Below are 11,563 nucleotides of genomic sequence, written 5' to 3' on the forward strand. Positions count from 1 at the left end.
AAGTAATTATAAATATTAAAGTTAAAGTAATTATAATATTAAATCTGAAATCGGATCCAAATCTTAGCCGATCTTGATACAATTTGGGAAAAGTATTTCCGAGCTCTATAATATATCTGGTACAAAATATCATTGTTGTCGAATGCATATCACGAATGTGAGAGACTTGAAGACCAAATCGGATGAAACACATATATAGGAGCTAAGGCTATATATGAACCGATTTTCTCCAAATTTGATGTACTAGCTTCTAGACTGAATTCGGTCGGATATACCAAAATGCTGGTCATTTGGACTGATATTGGACATTTGGTGCATAATTAACCCGAAATCGGCTGAAGAAGCTTTATTAAATTTGAACCGATTCTCACCAACTTTAATTGGGTTCGTCCTTGGGCCAAACAAATATTGGTTGGAAAGTTTCATCTCAATCGGATAATAAATGCGAACCGGCATTTTGTTCACAAGAATACGTAGACAGACGGACGGACGGACATGCATAAATCGACACAGAAAGCGATTCTATGCAGATTCTCAAAAGTAACTATGGGTCTAACTCGCTTCCTTCTCCATGTTACAAACAAATACACGAAGACATAATACTCTCACCACTATGTGGCGTAGGGTATAAAAAGGTCGTAATTCCCCGAAATTGTAAAGGGGATTATGTCCGTGGGTATTGTGGCACTTCACCGAAAACTGGTATTGCGATAAGGTGCATCTTTAGGAATGAGTGTATAAAATCATATATTGACATATTCGGAACATTTTGGTTTAAAAACACTGTGTAGATCACCCGCGTTTGCCGCAAGTTGGCACGTATGAGAATTGCATTGAATGAAATTTCTTTAGCATTGCGAGAAAATTCATTGACTGAACTGCAGTCAATGTTAAAGCCATGACATTGGAAAATAAAAAAAAGAAAACAAAAGATCGAAGCAATGTCGCTCGAAATTTCAATGAAAATGTTTCATTAGATCGAAACGAAGACAAAGTTAAGATGTCTTAAAAAACATTTAAATTCGATGTATTTTTGTATAGACTTCAGTTACTTGGCTGATTTGGACTCCATTCTAAATTACGCGTTTTCGAAACGAAATGAGAACTTTGCTAAATATTCTGGTATGTCTATTGGCCATTGCCAACTCTTGTCGGGCTTATCGAAATGGTCACGGAGATTATCAGTTATCGGCTTACGGTGATAATGTGGTGACATCTTATGGTGCTCCCACCGCCTATGCCTATGAAGGTGATGGCGATGAAGTGTACTATGCGGCATCGGATCACAGTGAAGCTAAGGTATTGTATGCGGATAATGGTTATAGTTATGGGAATGGTATTTCCAAGGAAGATCATGGGGATACGGATGGAAGGTATTACACAGAAAGTCCTGCTCCATATCATCATAGGTCACCCGAACAGATGCAAGAAAATCAGGAGGATAATTGGAGTAAAGGTGTGATCACCTTGAATGTGGTTAATAAAGGCGAGAGTAGTTATGACTATAAGACCGAGAAGGAAATTTACCAGCAGGGATTAAATTCTCTGGATTACCATAATGGGAAGAGTTCTTCGGAAAATGGAAACTCGGAAAGAGAATATTTGGCTGGAGATGGTAAGATAACCTATGGCGACTACCATAAAAGGAGGGACTCTTATGTCAATGTCAATTCCGAGAGGGAATATGTGTCTGGAGATGTTAAGAGAACCTATAGTGACCGAGGAGGAGAACCAACTACTTCAAGTGAAAATGTAAGAATTATCTCCTCTCCTCATGAATATGAGAGGGGTGTTTCTTATGGGTACAGTACTCCTGCCAATTCTGTAAACGATTTTCGTGAAGGAGTGGTCCACTTGCCCAATTTGTATAAAGTTAACCAATATTCTAAGGACCCTCTTCCACCCAAAGAAGTTCAGAAGAGTGCTCCCTGTCAAAGGGCATTCTATATATCCCCACGTCCCGAAAAAGAGCATAGTGTCACATATGACGTGGACACTCCTGTAAATTCTAAAGATACAACTGATTCCGGGGTAAAAGTTCTTCTCACCCCCATATCTGATGGAGATTCTAGGGAGGCTGCTACCCAAAAACAGGGAATGGAATTTCATGAATCTAATGGAGGAATTTCATATAGGCCTGCCACATATCTAGTCCCAACATATAGTTCGAATCAACAAGAAGGGTTGGCCTTTTCTCCCAGATCTGAAGAAGAGGCATCTTATTCTCATTTGACTGAACAAAACAGGGAAGGGATTTCAAACAATAATCCCACTGAATATAACAAGGAAGGAGTTTTAAATAATTATCCGACAAGTTTAATTCCTGCAGGAGGAATTTATTATTCACCTGTTCCTTCCCAAAATCATGCATCCTATGGATACGACGCTACTCAGGTGGCCAACTATGATACCTCTGGATTAACATACCCTATTTTGTTGTCACCAAATAGTATAAACGCTATTCCTCACCATTATCATGGCCCAAGAACTTCGGCAATCCTTATGCCAGCTGCATTACCAATTCTGAGCCAAAATAATGGACCCATTTATGTAAGGCCTATACCAGTGGCCACACTTTCACACCATAGACCCGCATCTTATGCCAATAACTACGTTCCAGTTGCGCTTCCTGAGACCAATAACATAGTCCTTGATTCGAATAACCAGTATTCGTATAATCCGGAACCATCGGCCTCCTTTCAGTTACATTCAGTTGTAGACTATGGTAGAGATCGAAACACTGCTCCATATCCTAATCAAGTGGCCAATAATGACGGACAAAAACAGCGCATATTTTCATCTTCCGAGGATGACCTTAAGCGACATGGATATGCTATTGGATCAAATGGTAATATTGGTGCTATAACAAACCCTGGATCATCCGGAGCTCTAGAGCCCCATAGTAGTCAGGCCGAAAAAAGTAAGTTCAGAAAACAGTTTCTTCACATCTTGAACTAAATTTTGTTATTTTAAATTTCCAGCCTCTCATTCGCCTTCATCATATGGTTCTGCTACAACCCATAATGGAAGATATGGTCTTTCATCTATAAAAACCGATAAGAATTCAGATGCAGCATTGGACAACTATTCAAAGGAGAAGGCTTCGTCAAATGACAAGAAACCCTTTGAAGCATCATATGCCCCAGGCAGCAGTAATTCAGGCTCGGTATCACCCAACAACGAAGAAGGTCATGCCCCAAACTCCGCTGTGAAATATGAAAGTGAAAATACTCCCACACCCACTTCATATAGTAAATCTTCCGATTCAGTTGCTTTTAGTTCTCCCTATTCTTTTTCAAACAATAAACCTACTGAAGTAGTTCCTTACAGTTCTCCCCAATTTATACCCCCAAATTTCCCTATCAGAAATTTGCAATATCCTTCTTCCTCGGTTTCATATACAACGAATTATCCAAATTCACAGCAATCTCCTGCCAGAGAAGACGATGACTATAAAACATCGCCATATGTCATAATCCCCGGTGGTCTATATGAAGCTATCAGTCCTGCCGATAATCGACAAAGTTTTTCCGCTCTGTAATTATCACAAAACAAGGAATATTCCAAATTTATAGCTGCGCCTAACCCAAAATTAGAGGTTCAATCTTCTGCCATACATCAAGACTCTTCGGATCATAGAACTGTGGATCGCTTTCAATTTGCTGATCGCTCAGTAGCAAAGGCTGTTACTCATCAAACTCCATTATATTATTAGGAGACTAAAATGAGGATATCGAAGTAGATATAAGATTTTGTAAATTTAGAATAAGTGCATATTATTAGATAATAAAATAAATAATTAATAAGTAGATTTTCATCGCTCCAACTTATTTAAAAATTACAACTGTAGCTATTATCTTAATGATTATGTAGTTGTATTATTTTTGACAGTCATTTCATGTTTTTTGTAAGCTCTGCCATAGAATGAAGGTTACATTAAGTTTTCAATTTCGTTGGTAACTCTTCGAAATAATGTTTTGACATTCTATTCACATGTCTTCATATTCTATCTTCGAACAAGTTCGATGTGGGGCTAGATCGGTCAACGTTTTGGCTAAGGTTCCGAACTAAAAATCCAGACTAAACATGGTAAGATAACCTATAGCGATTACCATAATATGAGGGACTCTTATGGCAATGGCAATTCCGAAAGGGAATAAGTGTCTGGAGATGTTAAGAGAACCTATAGTGACCGAAGAGAACCAACTACTTCAAGTGAAAATGTACGAATTATCTCCTCTCCTCATGAATATGAGAGGGGTGTTTCTTATGTGTACAATACTCCTGCCAATTCTGTAAACGATTTTCGCAGAGGAGTGCCCCCCTCATCCGATTTTTATTCTAGAGACCCTCTTCCATACAAAGAAGTTCAGAAGAGTGCTCCCTGTCAAAGGGCATTCTATATATCCCCACGTCCCGAAAAAGAGCATAGTGTCACATATGACTTTGACACTCCTGAAAATTCTGAAGATACAACTGATTCCGGGGTAAAAGTTCTTCTCAACCCCATATCTGATGGAGATTCTAGGGAGGCTGCAACCCAAAAACAGAGAATGGAATTTCATGAATCTAATGGAGGAATTTCAAATAGTCCTGCCACATATCTAATCCCAGCATATGGTTCCAAGCAAAAGCAAGAGTTGGGCTTCTCTCCCAGATCTCAAGAAGAGGCATCTTATTCTCATTTGACTGAACAAAACAGGGGAGGGATTTCAAACAATAATCCCACTGAATATAACAAGGAAAGAGTTTCAAATAATTATCCGACAAGTTTTATTCCTGCAGGAAGAATTTATTATTCACCAGTTCCCAAAATCATGCATCCTATGGATACGACGCTTCTCAGTGGGCCAGCCATGCTACCTCTGGATTAACATACCCGATTTTGCTGTCACTAAATAGTATAAGTGCTATTCCTCACCATTATCATGGCCCAAGAACTTCGGCAATTCTTACGCCAGCTGCATTACCAATTCTGAGCCAAAATAATGGACCCATTTGGCTGAGGTTCCGTACTAAAAATACAGACTAAACATCCTTTATTTACTCTATGAAATAATTTTTCAAAACAATATGGATTTTTACCTATTTATGCCCTACACTACAAGGTTGTCAAGGCATAATATATTTGTGCATTTGTTTGTAACAGGCAAAAGGAAACGAGATAGACCCATAGTTCCTTTTGATGATCTGCATAGAATCACATTCTGAGTCGATTTATGCATCTCCGTCCGTTTGTCTGTCCGTGTATTTTTGTAAACAAAGTACAGGTCGCTTTTATTGCCCGATCCAGATGAAATTTTGCACAAGTTATTTGTTTGACCCAAGGACGAACCCTTTTTAAATTGGTAATCGGTCAAATTTGGTGAAAATCGGTTCAGATGTAGCTATAGCTCCCATATATTGTTCATTCGATTTGTTATATTTATAACCTACATCACATAGTGGTAAGGGTATTATGTCTTTGTGCATTTCTTAGTTTGTAACATAATTGTGCACTTAATGGCCAATATCAGTCAAAATGCCCTGAATTTTAACACATTGGACCAAATTCAGTCTAGAAGCAAATACGTCAAATTCGGAGAAAATCGGTTAAGATATAGCTATAGCTCCCATACATACGTTTCATCCGTGTTTGGTGTTTAAGCCCCCACATTCGTAATTGCACCCCACAAAAATTATAAAATTTATTCAAGATCGGTTCAGATTTGGATACATGTTCAATATATATCTTTCGGGTTAATTGTGCACCAAATGGTCTATATCCGTCCAAAGGATATACATTTTTGTACATCCGAACGAATTCAATGTAGAGGTTAGTGTATGAAAATCGGCTTAGATATTGCTATAGCTCCCATATATATGTTTCTTCCGATTTGATGTTTAAGTTCCTCACATTCCTAATATGAATTTGACAACAATGATATTTGGTACCAGATATCTTATAGAGCTCGGAAATACTTTTGCCAAATTTTATAGAGATCGGCTATGATTTGAATATAGCTCCTATACATATTTCCTTAATCCGAGTTAAGGTTTATTGCGTAAATAATGGCTCATATAATCGCAAATGGAGCGGAGGACGTAGGTTTTCATTTTATGGAACTCGGCTCCGATATACATTTTTTATACCCTCTACCAAAAAGAGTATGGAGGGCATATTAAGTTCGTCATTCCGTTTGTAACTCATCGAAATAATCATTTTAGACCCAACAAAGTATATATATTCTTGATCAGCGTAAAATTCTAAGACGATCCGTCCGTCTGTTGTAATCACGCTACAGTCTAAACGAATTAAGATAGGAAGCTAAAAGTTTGCACAGATCTCTCTTTTTTCTGCAGGCAGGTCAAGTTCGAAGATGGGCTATATCGGTCCACGATATCGTATAGCCCCCATAAAACGGTTCTCCCCGATATTCGGTATTTTGATGATTTTACCCACATTTTTCATCGGAATCGTCTGAAAATCCACACAAGAAGTTCCTTGTGGGTACTTTATACCTCGGCAGAGAATTATCTATATAGGTCCAGGATATCGTACAGCGCCCATATAACGGTACCCCCGATATTTGGTATTTTGACTATTTTATTCACATTTTTCAATGGAATTGTCTGAAATTCCACAAAAGGAGTCCCTTGTGGGCATTTTATTCCCTCAAAAAGGATTGTCTATATAGGTCCACGATATCGTATATCCCCCATATAACTGTACCCCCGATATTTGACGATGTTAGCCACACTTTTCAATGGAATTGTCTTAAAATCCACACAAGTAGTTCCTTGTGAGTACTTTACCCCCTGAGAGAGAATTGTCTATACAGGTCCACGATATCGTATATCCCCCATATAACGGTACCCCCGATATTCGGTATTTTGATGTTTTTAGCCATATTTTTCAACGGAATGGTCACAAGGGGTTCTTTGTACACAAGGGGTTCTTTGTGAGCACTTTACCCCCCGACAGATAATTCTCTATATAGGTTAACGATAACGTATAGCTCCCATATAACGATACCCCGCGATATTCGGTATTTTGATGATTTTAGCCACATTTACCAATCGTATTGTCTGAAAATCCACACACGGAGTTCTTTGTGAGCACTTTACCCCTGAAACGGAATTGTCTATATAACGGTACTCCCCTATATTCGGTATTTTGATGATTTTAGCCACTTTTTCCAATGGAATTATCTGAAAATCCACACAAGGAGTTCCTTGTGAGTACTTTACACTCAGACATATATTTGTCTTTATAGGTCCACAATATCGTATATCCCCCCATATTGGCACCTTCCTATATTAGATATTTTAAAGATTTTAAAAGAATTTTTAATGGATTATATTTTTTTTGAAAATTTTCTAATTCGTTCCAAATGGTGGAGGGTATTCAAAGTTCGGCCCGGGCGAACTTACCGCTTTTTTACTTGTTTAAATATAATCCTTCTCGAAGTGATATCATGCACTCTATAGCAATGTTATTTGGCATAACATATTATAATGTATCTGTCAAATTTATTGTAAATCGATTCGGGATTGAATATGTCTCCCATATATTAGTTCCCTCTGAAACCAAACTATAACTGCTATAAAGCCATATAGTCGGCCCCTCTCAACGTTTAGACTGTCTGTACTGTTTTTTTGGGTATTTGTACTACAAAGCGTTCGTACTTTGTATTTGACAAAGGGTATGAGCAATAATTCTGAAATTTGGAATGAGAGTCACTGATGGAGAGTGGAATGGATGTTTTGGAAATTCGAACTTTAAGGTTACGAAAAGTTCCACAATTGTTCTGAACTTCTAAAATTTTACCATTTGGTATTATTTAAACAGATTGATAAAAAACTTGAGATTTGGTACGAGAATCGAGGTTGAAAAGTAAGTTTGATATATGAGGGTAGTTCTGGAAATCTGTACTAAGTCTGCGAACTGCTTTAAATGGTATTTAATTTAAAAGGATGAAGCTGGAATTTTGAAATTTTGTATTAGAGGCCCTTTCGGTGGTAGGTTGGTGATAAAGAAGTAGTTTTGGAAATGTGTACTACAAATGTATGAAAAAGTTCGAAATAGTACTATATTTTGTACAATTTATGTTGTTAATTTCGCGTTTTATGAGCTTCATGGATATCAAACATTTTGAGACGTTGTGGGGGAGGTACCCGAAGGTATAAACCGATATTTTTCATCTTCACCTCAGAACTTATGTTAATAAAAATATTGTGATGTGTATTATTTGAAGAAACCCAGTTGTTTATTTCGGATTTTATAATCGTTTTGGTTATTCAAAACTTCGACCCTTTGTGGGGAGGTACCAGAAGGAATGGTGCGATCCCTACCATCTTTATAACCGCTCTTGTGTTAATGGAAATATTGAGATGTGCCATGTCCGAAAAGAATTGGATGTTAATTTCGCGTTTTATGAGCTTCCTAGGTATTCAAAATGTTGACCCTTGGTGGGGGAGGTATATTCCATCTTCACGGATACCGATATATTCCATCTTCACGGATACTATTGTGTTAATAAAAATATTGTGATGTGTGTAATTTCAAGACGGACACTTCCATCACATTTAATAAGAGTTATAATTATTCCAAAATTTGACCGTTTGATGGAGTGGACCGATATTGTCCATTTTTGCACCTGGCCTAGTACTGTTGCAAATACTAGGGTGTGCAAAGTTGAAGCAAAAACAGATTATCCTTTCTCTGTCTGTGCAGTAAATTATTTTCTTTGAAAATGTTGACATTTTTTGGATGTGGAGGGGAGAGTTATCGTTCACACCAGCCAGACAGACAGACGGACGGACATCGCTAGATCGACTCCAAATGTTCTGAAATGGATTTGGTACAATAGACCTAGGGTCTAATGCCGTTATTTCGACTAGGCACGTTGTGGCCGTATCAAATGATAAATACCTTCTCTAGCCATATGACTGAGGGTATAAAAACCATAAAGTGAGTGAGGCCGTTAAGTGGGGCCTATATCTATTGCGAGTCTAAAATACCAAATATGAAACAATTTCGTTGCTAAATGTGACTAGTATTATCAAAATACCGAATATCGTGAGGTATCGTTATATGGGGGCTATACGAAAACGGGGACAAATGTATGCAATGTTCCGCTACCGGAGCTATAATCCATTATGAACTATAAATACCATTTTTTAGACAAATCTGTGGAAAAAACTGGCGAAAATCATCAAAATACCGAATATGGGAAGGTACCTCTATATGACGGCTATACCAAAACGTGGACCCATATATCATTTCTAATAACTATCATACTAGACACAATACAAACCATTGCCCTAAATTTTGAAGTTTTACGTCAAATAATGTGGGCTTTATCGTGATTTTAACAGACAGACGGACACTTTATGGGGTCTACGACGATTATTTGGGGATGTTGTGATATAAATGACAAAATTAATCTACACTCCTTTTCTAGGTGGAGGAGTATCGGACAATTGATATTAAGGAATAATTTGACGTATATGCAATGGAATTGGAAGATTAAATCCACTGCTCTTGTTACTAAATCCTATCAATTCGCATAATTTTTTTGTTCCTCCTACAAAGGTTGAAAATTTTACTTTAGAAACTGACCTATATCTACTTACATTTCCGATTAAAAATATTTTTCATTGGCTTTGTTCTCTCTTCTTAGTAATTTACAACAAAAATGTATTATTAAAAATTCGTCCAACAAAATATGGGTCACCTACAAAAATCCATAACTTTTTATTTCTTTAAAATATTTGTGTCAATGTCGCTCGCCGCTCGCAAAATGCCAGATAATCATAGTTACAGCGATTAAAGAAAGTCGGCACTAAAAATTGATGTCAAAACGACTGAATCACAAAGAGTATTTTAATGCCAGACACTTCGAACTAATCATTCAGTTTCTCACTGCAAGTCATCGAATTAACTAAATAATTTTAAACATTTGTCAAAATAATAAACAAAAACAATATCAAAATGCATTCTGTTACGATATTTGCTGCTGTTGTTCTAGTTTCCTGCATTGCTGCTTGTTCTGCCTCGTGTGGTCCCATTCCGGTAGCTGCATATGGTGCAGCTCCTGGTGGTGGTGGCGCTGGTGCCTACGGACATGCTCATGGCCCAGCGGGTGGTAGCTCTGCTGGTGCTTATGGTCCAGCTCATGCTGCTCCTGGTGGTAGTGGAGCTGGTGCCTATGGTCCAGCTCATGCAGCTCAAGGTGATGGTAGATCTGGTGCATATGGTCCTGCTCATGCTGCCTTTGCCGCTGCTTATGGTGGTGCCGCCGCTTCGTCCCAAGTCCCAGCTGCTGCATATGGCGGTCATTCTCACAGTCATGCCCCAAGTGCCGTTGCATCGAAAGCTTCAAATGCGGGTCCGGCCTCAGCTCCGGCGCCAGTTGCTGCTCCTGCTCCCGTTCCAGCACCAGCTCCAGTTACTATTCCTGTTCCACCTTGTCCTAAAAATTACATTTTCTCCTGCCAACCTCAGCTGAGACCAGCCCCATGTGCCCATGCTGCTCATGGCGGAGCTGCTTATGGCGGAGCTGGATCCCATTCGGATAATTACTTCAATTATGCTCTTCCTCCATATAACGTCAATTATCAGAATTATGATGATCAAAACTAAATATGAAAGCAAAGGAAACGAACAGTGATATGAATAAAGGCAATGTTAAACATAAATATGTTATTGACTTATTATTTTACAACTGTAGGTAGATAATGTATTAATACGGGATCGATATCTAAACGATAAGACGCGTTTACCTCTTTTAAATGCGCTTGTAATAGATATGCCGGATGTTTTAGTGGAAACATAGGATTGTGTGAAGCTTGGAAGCTTTTATGAGAGTTTGTGAGGGAGGCACTAGAACGAGTGGTCCTATATATTACATCTTCACATCAGATATTGTTTTAGTAGAAATATTATCCAATTATTGTCCATTTTCGCACCTGAATTTGCAAATTGAATGATTTTTTATTTTCTTTAAAAATTTTGACCTTTGTATGGGAGGTACCATAAGGAGTGGATTAATGTATGCCCATCTCTTAATTCGATCAAAGTTTGGCAGTAATATTACGATGTACCAAATCGAATACTCCCTTCGAGAGTTATCGTGTAAACCAGCCAGGCAGACGACGGACGGACGGACGGACAATCTTAGATAGACTCCAAATATCTTGAAACGGTTTTTGTCCAAAGAGATATATATATATATATATATATATATATATATATAGCTCATAAAACGCGAAATTAACATCGGATTCCATTTAGACTTGGGACATCAGAATATTTCTATCAACACAGGATCTGTTATAACCAGTAAAGAAAAAGTCGGGTAGGGCCGACTTTATGATACCCTACACCACTTTGCTAATTTATTAGAGCTTCACATAACAATTATTATTATAATTATAACTTAAAGTTCAAACGACTAAATATGCCGAAGCATTTGTATCTTTTAAATTCGGACTTGTATTGCCCATTTGGTGCAAAATTAATTTGAAATCAGATCAAGATATAAGATATATGGGAGATATACCCAAATCTGAACCGATC

General features: G+C 37.9%; 1 protein-coding gene across 1 annotated transcript; it reads left to right on the top strand.

The window, feature by feature from the left end:
- The first annotated feature begins 9,925 nt into the window (after window positions 1-9,925).
- On the top strand, window positions 9,926-10,639 carry LOC101887468 (vitelline membrane protein Vm26Ab-like). Its single transcript, XM_011295946.3, has one exon. It carries the CDS (start codon window positions 9,977-9,979, stop codon window positions 10,625-10,627), a length of 651 nt encoding a protein of 216 aa, XP_011294248.1. The 5' UTR covers window positions 9,926-9,976; the 3' UTR covers window positions 10,628-10,639.
- Window positions 10,640-11,563: the final 924 nt, after the last annotated feature.

Source organism: Musca domestica, unplaced genomic scaffold (genome assembly GCF_030504385.1).
Source record: "Musca domestica strain aabys unplaced genomic scaffold, Musca_domestica.polishedcontigs.V.1.1 3, whole genome shotgun sequence".
Classification (NCBI taxonomy): domain Eukaryota; kingdom Metazoa; phylum Arthropoda; class Insecta; order Diptera; family Muscidae; genus Musca; species Musca domestica.

Excerpts from the sequence above, each read along its gene's own strand:
- LOC101887468 (XM_011295946.3), top strand. The coding sequence starts at position 9,977 with ATGCATTCTGTTACGATATTTGCTGCTGTTGTTCTAGTTTCCTGCATT.